At 37.5% G+C, this 14,278-nt stretch overlaps 1 protein-coding gene across 6 annotated transcripts in view; it reads right to left on the bottom strand.

Moving 5' to 3' along the window:
• The window catches only part of ARHGAP24 (Rho GTPase activating protein 24), a 426,033-nt gene that overhangs the window by 17,713 nt on the left and 394,042 nt on the right, over positions 1-14,278 (bottom strand). For all 6 annotated transcript variants that reach the window (XM_010966180.3, XM_045524922.2, XM_010966179.3 and 3 more), the window contains 2 exons: positions 3,212-3,344; positions 690-763 (listed from right to left, as the gene is read on the bottom strand). In XM_010966180.3, coding sequence (XP_010964482.3) covers positions 690-763; positions 3,212-3,344 — 207 coding nt within the window. The remainder of the gene's footprint in view (positions 1-689; positions 764-3,211; positions 3,345-14,278) is intronic.

Raw genomic sequence — 14,278 nt, 5'->3', positions numbered from 1 at the left:
AGTTTCAATTGTACATACTTGATTTCTTAAATGGGGGCACAGACATGGTACTCACCATCCTTGGCCTTAAGTTAAACATGGTCATAGAGAAAGAGAGAGCTTTACCAGGTATAATATTGCTCTAGCAGAATTGAGTTACAAAAGTTTTTTCAATGAGTCTTGAGAGAAAAAACAGTATTTATTAATATTCACTATATGTATATATACATAATTTAAAAATATACTTAATTTTTTAAAACATCTCTGTGAAATGTGTGTTTTCACTACCCCTTTAACCTATTAGGACCCTTAGACTCAAAGAGGACAAGAAAATTGCATAAAGACACGTAAGTACTCAGGGGTAGAATCTGGATTACCAGGCAGGTATTTCTCGTGCCAAGATACATGCTCCTTCTGTTAAACAATGGTACGTGGTATATGTTCAAACAACTTTGATGGAGGTTCAAAACAACATATCTTTAATATGCAGAGGCAAGAAGAGAAACTTCAGAGACAACAAATGACAAAATCAAGCAACTTTCCTGCTCAGGGGAACCTTTGAGATCACCTTGTCAAACCTCTTAATTTTACAGAGGCCAACACTGGAGCTCAGAGCAGTTAGGTGATTTGTATCCACTGTCAAAAGCAAATTAATGTCAGGTTAAATATAGTCCTTTAAAATGTAGTTTTGTCTTTAGGGCCATTCTCACCTGCAGATATACTTGAGGAGGTTGTAATTGACCACCGGCAAACTCCTCACCTGCTTTGCTAATTCTTTAACACCCTGAGTATAAAGAAGAGAAAAAACGTTACCTAAGTGCTGGCTTTGGAATTAAAGCACATGGAAAATGGACATACAGTTGTTTTTTAATTAGTTTCACATATTACCAGTGAAGGATCCTGTCCTGCAAACTTGCCACCATCACAGAGAACTTTCCAGGAATATTTTCAAAGATGTGAAAGCGTTTCAAATATCTATGTAAGCGCTATTTGTGAAGAAACAGATTTAAGTGAAGCTCTTAACCTTTTTAACATTTGTTCACAATGGCTGAAAGGGAAGATAGCTTCATTTATAATATGGTTATTTGGGGAAAACAGTAGCTTCGATGTAGTGAGAGTCCTTCTCATTTTTAGCATGTCCAAAACAGACAAACACACGTCTACTGACGAATAAGTCTCTGACATCTAGGAAACATCATTTGGGGTGGGATGGAGGGTTGGAAAGGCTGATCTTCCCAGGTGTTTCACAAAGAGATTAATTGCTTTGATTCTTCTCATTGTAGAACTTCCTCTAAAATGTAAATTGTCCCAGAAAAGCTAATGAAGAATGTAATCTGATCTGTTGTCACTGTAAAGGGCCAGATAGTAAATAATTTCACCTTTTTGGGACTCATGGTCTCTGTCTCAACTATTCTACACTATAGTTGTAGTGCAAACGTAGCCACAGACAATATTACATAACAAATGGAATAAAACTTCATTTGCAAAAACTGGCAGCAATTTCAACAAGAGTGCCAAGAAAGCCCAATGGGGGAAGCAATTAGTCTTTTCAACAAATGATGCTGGGACAAGTGGATGTCCATATGCCAAAGAATGAAGTTGGACCTTCTCCTCACACTGTGAACAAAAATTAACCCAAAGTGGATCAGAGACTTAAACGTAAGAGCTAAGTTGTAGGGGGAGGGTATGTATGGCTCAGTGGTAGAGCTCATGATTAGCATGCACGAGGTCCTGGGTTCAATCCCCAGTACCTCCATTATAAATAAATAAATAAAAACCTAATTACCTCCCTCCCCCAAAATTTTTTTTAAAAATAGCTAAATTACTGAAGTCTTAGAAGAAAATATAGGAGTAAACCCTCATGACCTTGGGCTAAAGCCTTCTTAGACATGACACAGATGACAAAAGTAAAATAGGTAAGTTGGACTTTTTTGCAATGAAAACCTTTGTGCTTCAAAGGACACCGTCAAGAAGAGGAAGAGACAACCCACAGAATGGGAGAAAACATTTGCAAATCATATACCTGATGAGGCACTTGTAACCTAAACTATAAAGAACTCTGACAACTCAGTAACAAGACCAATGACTCAATTAAAAATGGGGAAATGATCTGAAGAGATGTTTCTCCAAAGAAAATACACGAATAGCCAATAAGCACATGAAAAGATGCTTGACATTATTAACCATTTGAGAAATGTAAGTCAAACTACTGCGCACATTAGGATGATGAAAAAGAGAGAGAACAACAAGGGTTGGCAAACACGTGGAGAAGCTGGAACCGGCACACACTGCGGGTGGGAATTTAAAATGGTGGAGCCTCCTTACAAAACATGGGGCTACACATGGCCCAGGAGGTCTACCTCCTAGATATACACCCAGGAGAAATGAGATCATATGTCCTTGCAAAACCTTGTACATGGGTGTTCATAACAGCTTTATTAACTATAACCAAACAATGGAAACAACAACACATGTCCCATAACTGATGAACAAATAAATAAACGGAATGAAATACTGATTTATGGGGTATAATGGGAATGAATCTTGGAAACAGTGAAACAAGACAGTCACAAAAGACAAGCATACTGAGTGATTCCATTTACATGAAATATCCAGAATAGGCAAATATCCAGAACATAGATGAATAGTTGCCAAGAGCTGGGGAAGGAGGAGCTGGGAGAACAGGTATGGGGTTTGTTATGTGATGATGAGAATCTACTAAATATTCTACAATTAGAATTTGGTGGCGGTTGCACAACTCCGAGAATATACGAAAAAGCACTGAATTGTGCACTTTAAATAAGTGATTGTATGGTATATGAATTACATCTCAATAAAGCTGTTTTTAAAAAAAAAGCAGGAGGCAGGCTTTGGTAGGACTCACCGTCTGACATGACGTAGGGGGACACAATGGAAAAGGGTTATGAAATAAGGCATCCGCTTTGTTCACGGAATGTTTGGCCTGCCGCAGCTCCACAATTCACCGTGTAGGGGGACAAAGTGGAAAGGAGTGCCGAGTTCATTTATTCTGCTACATTTTTCATTTTTGATGAAAGAGAGGATCAAAACTGGGACCTGAGTTGTGTGCATAAATTCTAAATGGGTGTAATGTCAATATTTGGAATAGTGGAAAACAATCCAAGGCTGCGGCAAAGGAAAATTTATAGATTAAAGACAAAGAACACTGACAAACCCCAAACAATATTTTGAAGAAATAAATGCATCGACTTACAGCTTCCTCCTCCTTGCTGAGCAGTTTGGCACATGACAAAAAGTCTTCGTACTTTGCATAAGGAATGACCGGTTCTGGGAGCTCTCGGAGATACAGTTTAAGAAGCGATGCCACTGTGTGTACATCCGTGTTGCTGTGGAGATAGAAGTGTGATGACTCTCTGTAGAGTGAACTTTATATACTATTTAATCAGTTTTTTCATCAAACATACATCTAAGAGTCAGATTTCTATATGGGTTGGTGTTTGAATTGGTCAATCTGGCTTTCCAGAAGCACACATTTAGGTAACGCCTATTAGATGTTAGCGCAGGCGGGAAGGAGAGGGACCTAAAGAGACACTTGGAATCCTTGGTGTGGTTTACAAATATTCAAAAGTGCAAGCATTTTTCTTTTGTGTGTATTTGATATTAAGCAAAAGTGTTGCTTTCATAAAACAATGAGAACATGCATACCAGACAAAATATAATATAATGTACCCAAAATACCCAATCTACGTATGTGTGTAGGTATATATGCAATGTCAAAATGAATCACTTCTGGATCCTAACTTCATTTCTTATTCTTTAGAAGACATTGGTGATTGGTTATAGATACCTGAAGTTTAGTAAGACATGTTTTGACTTTTTAAGAAAAACTCATTTTGAAGATGATTGATCTCAGCATGATTGCTTGTCTAATATTCTGAGAGTTGGGAACCCTTAGAGACTTCTAGAAAGAGAAGGAAAGTGCTACAAAAATAAACAATGAAAACTTGACATGTCCTTTGTGAAATGTGCAAAATTTATTTTTATTCTCTGCTGAATACCAGAGTGACAGGATGATTTACTGAAATATTAATGTATATTTTGTACTCTGTATCTCCCTGTTGATCCATGAAGATGGCTGACAGTCAAGACAAGAGGAAGTGGGTTCTGGTTTGGTTTGGTTTGGTTTCGGGGGGTGGGGGACAGGAGCGTGGGAAGGAGAGACTGGCGGTCAGGGAGTGAAAGGTCAATCGATTCCCAAGAAGCAGGAAGAGTGGTGTGAACAAGGTCAGTGATTCTGTAAGAAGAGGAGCGTACACCCTGCTCCCAGGCTGTGCTGCAGGAAGACGCAGGTCACAGAGAGTATTCCTTCAGAAGCTGGAATGCAGGCACTGGGATTTCCTGCCTCAGTGACTCTTCTCTTGTCCCAAGGATGACATGAAAGCAGAGGTGCCTTTGCAAATCTATATGGGGGCTGGGAACGGGCATCTCAGTGCTCAAGTTTGGACTCAGATGAATTTCGCCAGCAATTTCCCACGTATCTACTCTGTATTGAGCATTACAGAAAACACAGTGGCCAGAACTCTAAGAGGCTAAACAAGGAATATTCTAGCCTGCCATAATTTATAATCTAGTAGGAGCAGGAGATACTAAGCGGACAGTAGTACAAGTATATAATTACAAAGTGTGGTGAATGGTAATAAGGAAAAGTAGTGGATGCCATCTAATAACAAGAAAGGACTAATCCAGGAGCTAGAGGGCTTCTCTGAGGAAACGGTGCTTAGGCTAAGGTCTAAAGAGGTGTAAGAATGAACTAAGTGAGAGTGAAGAAAAAAAGAAGGCATTCCTGATTAAAGTAAGGCAGGCAAACAGAGCCCAAAGTGGGAGGGAGCGCCCTGTCCTCGAGGAATTGACAAAAGGCTAAGGGAGACCAGAGCTCAGAGCAGGACTGGATTAGGTCTGAGCAGAAGTCAGCCTCATGGACCAGGGACTTCACCCACCTCAGAATCAGACAGGGCGAGGGCTGGGGTTTTCCATTTAGTGTCAGAGCCAGTCAGAGCATATCGTCAACCATTTTGCAGATGCTAAAATGATGGAGGTGACCTGACGGAGTCTCTCTTCAATCAATTTTATTGTTTTCATAAGTAAATAAATGAACTTTTTTCTCTTAAAATGCTGAACTGATAGACAATACAGAAATCATCTCAAAGGCCAGTAAAGGGAATAAAAATCATGTCTCTGAGACATCTTGAACATTTGGCCCAAACTCATTAACTCCTAAAAACACTTTCAAAAAAAGTTTTTTCTTTTTAAAAAAAAGACAGACCTAAAATAGTCTCATTGGTAAGGTAAGGCAAGGAAGACACTAGTTTTGTTTGTTTTCTGGCGAATTGCTCTATTTCATGCAATCCCTTCTGCTTCACTTTCTATGTAGCAAAGCACCTGACCCTTGAAGGCACAGTCAGCAGCAGCAACAAAACCACAGCCTGGGCAGGATATGCAGTGCAATCAGATATTATAATAAACGCTTTCCATCTTTTGATTCCACTCTAATCCAGTCCACTCAAATCCAACCCAATGCACGACTGGATTGTTGTGTTGCCTTCAAAGTGAATGATCTTCTTGTTAAAGTTATAGGAAGACAGAGAAGAATACAAAAATAAAATGTAAAGTATGTATAATTTCAACATGTGGAGTGTGTCATGTATAATTTGTGTGACTATATATACATAGAATATATAAAAATATTTATGAATTAAACACAAGAAATAAATGAGGCAATAAAAATAAACAAGAAATATATATTTAGAAGAAATCTGTTTTAGTGTTTCGGTGATGGGCTGTTGATTACACTGTCTCTCCCCAAGCACACTGTGTTAAAGGTAACTTGCTTGTTACTTCCTGTGTTATTTGGCTTCTAAAGTTGAGCTGTTGTACTGAGGACGTTTGAACACTAGATGGCACGATTGCAAAGTCAGACTGATGGAGATGGCGTGAAAATTGTTAAGGATGAAAGGCTGCAGAATCATTCTTCATCCACCGGTAATTTTCTTAGCACCAAAGCTGCAGTAATGCTCCAAGAATAGAAATATTTGCGCTATGAATCAAGGTAAGAGATGTGGACCAGGATGATCATTTTATTCCCCCTTAAAGCGATATGTTGCATCAGTTTTCTAGCACTGTAAGTGTATGCCCACACACTATTAGTTACATAGAAACGATAAAGAAAAATAATGGCCAAATATATATATTTTTAAATTAACAAAGATTATTACTTTTTTAAGTTAAAGGATACAACTTAAAAATTTGTAACTCTTTGGGGGAGCTTTATTAAACTTAGGTTATTTTGTAGAAATAGAGACTTCTCCATCTACTTAGCATTGTCATTTTTGGCTTTGTCCTTTCCCACTGAAGGGAAAAAAGCAGTAATTTCTGGGAAAACTTGAACCTGTTTGCCAGCTTAGGTTCACCTCGAGAAGCCCACAGTCCATCTGCAGCAACTGCCAGTGCTGCTTGCTGTAAAGGGAGATCTGATGTTTCTCTGAAATATCTCTTTGTATATCCATTCTACAAAATAGCAACCTTCTGCACCTAAAGCTACAGCCTTACTGAAGACCCAGGACTTTGCCTAATTAATATTTGCTTTAATGTGTAGAAGTAAATAGCAATGTTATGTGTTAATTGCCCAAAGTACATAGTGGGATATACTACCTTTGCCTTAGAGAAACACATCATGTTCTCCAGCAAAGTGAAGTGAAGTGACTGAATTACAGCAGACTTTTTGTTCTTTTTTTTTTTTTAAGTGTTTTTTGTTTGTTTGTTTTGAGGGGGTAGGTAATTAAGTTTATTTTTTAATGGAGGCACTGGGGATTGAAGCCAGGACCTTGTGCATGCTAAGCACACACTACCACTGAGCTAGATCCTCAACCCCACCCTCCCCACCTGCATTATGGTAAACTTTTGAGTTGTGCGATAGAGGATTAAAATCCCTAACCTGGTTAGTAATAATAATAATAATAATAATAATAATAATAATAATAATAATAATAATAATAATAATAACAACAACAACAACAGCAGCAGCAGCAGCAGCAGCATGTACCTATACACATCTCTCTGACTCAGGCCCTCCCAGCAGTCCAGGGGGTGGGTCCTGTTATTAACTCCACTCGGGACGTGAATAGGAAACTGCATAGACAGAAAATCCTCTCAGGTTAATCACTGAGATATGAGGGGTTTTAAAGTCACACTCATTTGGTAGATACTCAAAACTATTTGCTAATATAAATTCTTTATCCAGACCTCAGGTCTCTTTCACTCACCTGGTGGTAGAAATTGTTTTCAGAAATAAAGATAAATAATCATGCACATCCTATGCAGCGACAGCAAAGAGACAGAGACAGCCCAGGGGTCCCGAGTAGAAGAGCTATCAGGCCAGAAGAGGTTCTGCACATATGCCTCTTAATTGATCAGCATGTGGGGTTTGTTTTCACCTTAAATTGTACTTGGGCTTTCCTTCTGGATCCTGGAGTGCTTTTTAGTAAACTTGAATTCCCTGAGACTTTCTATGATTGACCTAATTTTATATTCTTGCCGGTCTTCCTTAGGTCATTCTGGGATTGTTCTGTCATTCACTCTTCAAACGGTTCCCGAACACCTGTGGTCTGCACTGCCTCGTGGCACATGCGAGGTGAAACAGACAGGAACAACATAGAACTTTTTTGTCCTCCTTTGGACTTGTACGTCTAACCAATCACCATCAACACATTGCCCTCCCATGCCTCATGTGTTTGACTGCTTAACACTTTCTGTACCTTCTAGCTGCCAAGTCCCTGCCAGGTGTGTGATCTTCAGAATGTTTTTATGCTTCCTGGAAATTGTTTGCCTGTTTATAGTCTATGTACAATATAGTCCTCTTGCTAATCTGAAAAGGGATAAAGGAGGCTGGCCACAATCCCTCTCGCTCATCCTCTAACCCCACCTGCACCTTCCCTGATGAACACTCTCACCCAGAGAGAAGTAGACTGCTGCAGTAATTACAAGCATAATACTACACAGATAAAAACCTTAAAACTTTTACACCTCAAAATTAGAAATGGAAAATTTTCACTCTGGATGCTATGCACAGAACACAATATAATCTGAGGATTTAAGTGAATAAAATGAATTTCCAGTGCACCCACACAGGAAATTATTAAAGATACTGCCAAATTATTTGCAACATACACAATGAGATGACCTAACATCATCAAACGTCAGGGAGAACATATATGAGACTGAAAACATTCAGCATCGTTGCCAAGATGAAGGCGGCCACCAGACTATCTTAAACGACATGCTGTTCTGTCCACTGAATTCACCAAGACAGAGAAAAGCAAATCCAGAGCTGGTAAGCAGTTCCAAACTAAATTAAACATTTACAAGAAAAGTCTGGTTCTGTTCTAACTTTGTTTTTTGGTTTTTTTTTACAGATCTGTCAAAACGAGTACACTTATTGGCAATGAAATTTGAATCTGGTTAAACTGTCATGGCTTATTGTGGTTACGTAAGTACCACTGCTGAATTATATACAACACCAAAGGGCACTTTTATCTGTCTGGACTACACTGAATTAGTGCTTGTTTCAAACAAGTCTCCTGGTTTAAAAGTAATGATGGCACAGACCCGCATGATGACCCTGGCTATGGGCTGAACTGTTGTCTCTCCCAAAGTCATACATTGAAGCCCCAACCTCTGAGGTTGTATCTGGAGATGGGACCTTGGGGAGGTAATTAGGGTTAGATGAGGTCATGAGGGTGGGACTCTGGTTTGATAGGATTAGAGCCCTTATAATGAAAGACACCAATAAGCTTGTTCCCCACCCCCTGCTCCTGTGCTCGTGTGAGGAAGAAAGGCCATGTGAACACAGGGTGAGAAGGTGGCTGTCTACAAGCCAAGAAGGGAGCCTTTCCCAGAACCCAGCCACGCTGACACCCCGATCTCAGACTCGGCCTCCAGAGCTGTGAGAAAATTAACCTCTATCGTTGAAGCCACCTAGTCTGCGGTATTTTGTCATGGCAGTCTGAGTTGACTAGTATAATCCCAAATCTGCATCTGGTGAGCTTACCCGTAAAACCATGAATAGTACCGATAGAGCACTAGGACACGAAATGTCATCAGAAAGACAGAAACATGCTTTCAGATAACGTCGATTTTTGGAAATATTGCCAGATTGACCAATATGACAGAGAAGAAAATGTTTCTCAACCTTGATTGCACACTGGAGTCACCTGGTAAGTTTTTCAAAATACTGTTGATTGGGTCCTACATATTCTGATACAATTGGTCTGGGTGAAGCCTGGGCACGGAGATTTTTTAAAAGCTCCTCAATTCTCATGCGCTGCCATGGTTGAAGAATATTAATATAGAACATGTATCTGAGGTGGAAACCTTCCAAATAAGGAGGCAGTTCTAATGTGAAACGGTCACAAGTTAAAATCTGGCCACTCTCCACTCCATCATTCATTGGCACCAACTACTCATATCCTTCTCTCTCCAGTGTTCCCTGATGGAAGAGAAGTGAGAGGAATGTTGGTGCGGAGATGTTATTCAGGCTTAAACCAAAGTGTCACGCTGATCTTGTCTTTCCCACTTCTAGAATTACTTACGTGTGTACATGGATATGTGTATAGATTCCCCCCTTACACAGCCAGCTAATCACATAAAAAAAATTGAGAGTTTGATAGACAATCCAACATATACACACACGCATGCACACATATGTTGTGCACACACACACACACACCTATATGTGTATGATGCGCAAAGTAACAAGATACCCTGTTGTGTACCTGCAGAAGAGATTCCTTTCAGCAGTCTGAGTTGGGTGATTCCACACAACAGATCCCTCAAATAGAAAGTAGCTATATTTCCAAACTGAAAAAAAAAAACTTCATCCATTGGCTATTTCTGATAAACATTTCCCTTGTGTAAGTCTCTCATTTCATTGTTTTTTGCCACCTCACTCACCTGCTCCTTCTCCGGTCATCCTTCCTTACTAGTCAGCTCCCAAGCTTTCCTTCCTCCACTGGCCTCTAAGTGTTATTTTCCTTGACTCTCTGTAGATGCCCTGGCTAAATCCATGAGTTCAACTATCATCTTTCTGCAGAGACTACAAAGTGCATATCTCTACATCAGATCTTTCCATTGACTTCTTCGATGTTCCATACATGCTCTGAACTCCATATATACAAAGCTGGACAACAACAGCAAAAACCTTGAAATAAAATTATTCCTCCTTTATCATTTCCTCAACCATGACTGACATTACTATTGACATGAACAAGCAAGAAGCCTAGAAGTCAACCTAAATGTTGCTTTTCTTGAGACCCTAAATTTAACAATGATTAATGATCCTCAGACTGATCTGAATGTTGGAATTACTTGGAAAGTTTTAAAAAATACTAATGACTGAATCCTGTATATATTCCGATGTCATACCTTATGAATTTGTTCCATCTCTCAGCAGTCTCATTGCCATTGCTCAAGTTCAAGTTCATATTACTCACCTCCATCATGTAACAGCATATTAATTGCTGATCTTTCTGCTACAAGTCTGTCTTCCCACCCTAGGCCCCTGAACATACACATACAAGTAGTAATCATTAGTAACAAATAAATATAAATGACAAGCAAAATGCCCTGTTTATGGCTTTTGAATACTACATTTGAATACAAAGGGCAAATGTTTAACCATATACAGATAAATATGTATCACATAGAAATACATTAGACTTATTTTATAGACTAGTCATTAGAAGTGACATGTAATTAGTTGGGATTAATATGTTTGAGAGCATTGATTCACTTTATAAATAGCCACACTCTAATGTGTCTAATTAAATTAAAAATTTAGACTAAAGAATAAAAATAAAATCTGACTTTCCCATTATAGTCACCAGGGTGATTTCATTGGAGTGGAAAGGCTAATGCAATTCAGGTACTTAAAAAAGGCTTGATGTAAAATATTCAGAAAAATTTCCTTAAAGCAATATTACATCAGTATAACTCTATTTTAACAGGCTACATTGTACATCCATATGCATTCAATTCCAAAAACAACAACAAAAACCTAACTAAAACCTTAAGGTGTAACTAGTAGATAAGTTTCGGAGATCTAATACACAGCATAGTAAATATAGTCAATAATACTGTGTTATAAACTGCAAAGTTGCTAAGAGGTTATATCTTATTGTTCTTATTACAAAAAAGAAAGTATAATTATGTGACCTCATAGAGATGCTAGCCAATCCTACAATGGCAATCATACTGTAATATATAAATGTAACAAACCAACACACGGTACACCTTAAACTTACATAGCTATATGTCAGTTATAGCCCAATACAAATAAATTAATTACTTTTAAAAATAAGTGCTGTCAGTTACAAAATTAATTAACACTTTTAAAAGTGAGTTAATATGGCCCTGGTGACTTGGGACCCAAGGTTCAATGTCATATCCAAATTTAACTTAGAAGTAACACTCAAATGCACATGATACATTCTTGTACTATAAGTGACACTAATATTGTTCAAACTCTTAAGATCTATGTTATGAAACAAAGTTTTTCCCATAAACTCTTCCTATAGAAACTAAATCTGTGGTCAATAGAGCTACAAAGATTTTTGTATTAAACTAAGATCGTATTCATATCAATAATGTATATAATTGCTTAGAATAAGTATTGACCTAAGGAATTATTTGAAAATTACTAATACTAAAGAGATTATAGACAGCCTGTCTGCAAACATTCTAAGTGTGCGCATGTGTATCTATATGCTATATATACATATATGCACATACTACACACATACAGGTACTACATACATATACAGATATATTTTGCTCTTTTTAAAGTTTTTTAAAAACATCCAGTTGGTTTTATGGTATGAAGAAAATTAATCAAGGCTGTCTTTGATTGTACATGTTGGACTGTGTTCTCTCTCCTCGGTGCTAGCAGATCTTCATTGTATTTTTTTTATAACTGTCTCAAGAGAAAACTCAAGCCTTTGAGGTTCCACAGAGCATCTCTAGCTGCCAATGGATGAAGCAGTTAGTTTGCTATTTTTAATAAACACAGGCATTCCTAATCTAGATTGGGAGTCATGGTGGGGTAATATCCACGCATTAACACTTTCTCTAGCTGTTCTGTGAAACGTAACTTCCTAAATTCATGAAGTATAAAATATATGCCAGGAAATGCAGGAATGATTAAAAAGATTAGAAGACGTTGTCGATTCAGACGACCTATTTTCAGGTGGATATAAAGAAACTACTCCCAGTAAAAGATACAAAAAAAAAATCATTTACATACATCTTCAAATTATACTTAACAAATAGTACTTATTTTTCACTGGATTATGTGACTGTATTTTGAGAGAAGGGGACTAAGAACTTCTTGCTGACCTCACATTTCCCCCAGGGATGGCTCAGAAATAAAGACAACTGAGAGGAATAATACACATTCTCTAAGTAAACTATGGTTATGCAACTGTCTAATTGGATGTAAACGGTGATCTTCCATTTCTTGCTAAAATGGGATATGCTGTCTTTCCTAACATTTCACTCCTGATGTACAGACGTGAAGGGTTCTTTCATGGAGGGTGTGCATTTCTCCACTAGCTTTCATGTCTTTACATTAGTACTTGTAAGTACCTGAGACCTTATTACGTAGCCCTTTCTTGCTTCAGTTGTACCCGGGACTTCAAGTGTTACAGGTTGTAATTTCAGTTTCATATGGGCTCCAAAATCTTGGCAAACAGTTAATGAACTTGACTTAGCTAAAATAGAGAAGTTACAGCTGTATTTAGTTGCTTTACAATTTTATGTTGTCTACCTACATATTTTTCCCTTTACTAAACTCTGTAGATGGAGTTTCACGAAAAACAAAGTAAATGTGATCATTATAGTACATTCAACAATTAGTTGTTTTCTAGAGATTTCAGATTATGCAGTCAAGAATTTTCCAGAGAAGCATTATTGATGTTCTGATGCTGACGGGGTGTATTTATGCTAAAAATATATTTAAAATTTCCCCAACAGCATTTAAAATCCATATACGTAATTTAGTATTTCCATTTTTTAATAAAAAATAAAAGAGAGCTAAACATCACAAATAATTTTTCTAGATAATCAAGACTAAATAGCAACCAAAGTTTCCTTAATGTATCTTTTTTTTTTTATTATTAATGTGTCTTTAACACTGATCCTTTTGCATGTTGCCCACTTCCTTTTGTAACCATCACAAGCTCGGAAAATTCTGATTATCTGATTCTAGGATAAACCACAAAGGTTACAAACATTCTTTGCCAGAAAAGTGATTTTCTTCCAATAAAGTCAATAAGGTTGAAAAGAAAACCTTGGTGCCTTAAGAAGGAGATGAGAATAGAGGCCCAGTTTTACGCTGTTGAATCTCTATCTCATAGTGTTATCTAACTCACAAATATTTTCTAGTATATCCAGGTGGATCTACAAATTAACACCCAAACTGTTCAGGTCTATGCAAAACTTGTTCCTTCTCTGAACACTTCAACCATCTCTTATTACAACACAAAAGCATTCTTTACTTATGAGCTAAATGATACAATTTCAGTTTATTAATATGTATATATTGGGGGGAAGGATAAACGTTTTAAAAGAATCCAGTTATATATTTTTGTGGATTTCAAATTAAACTGCTGGCATGCTCCTTGTTGGAAAGTATACTTTGCTACCACATGTATGTACATTTATATATTATATTCATGCTGTTTCTTACTTGGACTATTTTTAAGAAAGGTCAGTGTAAGTGGGAAGAGAGGCAAACAAAATTATATTGAGAAGAAGTTAGGAGTTTTGTTTTTATTTTTGTGTTTTGTGATAAATCAAAATCTAGTTATACTTTCAAAGTATAATGCATCCGTATTCAGGAGCACTTCTGGAGTACAAAACAAACAGAGGTACTGGTTTAAGTTAGAGCTGTGGCTTTTATGAAATTGTGTTCCCATTCATAAGATTATGACTCTACATTATCACCAATAGTTTTGCCCTAGTTGACAAAAATGATACTTTAACAGGATTTGAGAAGTTGTTTTAAAACACAACAGTTTTCAAATTTCCTGAATTCTAATCTATGAAAATAAGCGCATGAATTGCCTACTTACCGAGACACCAGAAATACTTGCACTCTTTTATCCAACAAATGTGTTCAAAATATATGCCTTGTATCCATTTACTCAACAAAGATTTATCAAATGCCTGCATCGTGTCAGACGTTTTTCTAGGTGCTAGGGTTAGGAAAGGT

This window comes from Camelus bactrianus, chromosome 2 (genome assembly GCF_048773025.1).
Source record: "Camelus bactrianus isolate YW-2024 breed Bactrian camel chromosome 2, ASM4877302v1, whole genome shotgun sequence".
NCBI classification, from domain to species: Eukaryota; Metazoa; Chordata; class Mammalia; order Artiodactyla; family Camelidae; genus Camelus; species Camelus bactrianus.
This window is presented reverse-complemented; position numbering and strand designations above follow the sequence as displayed.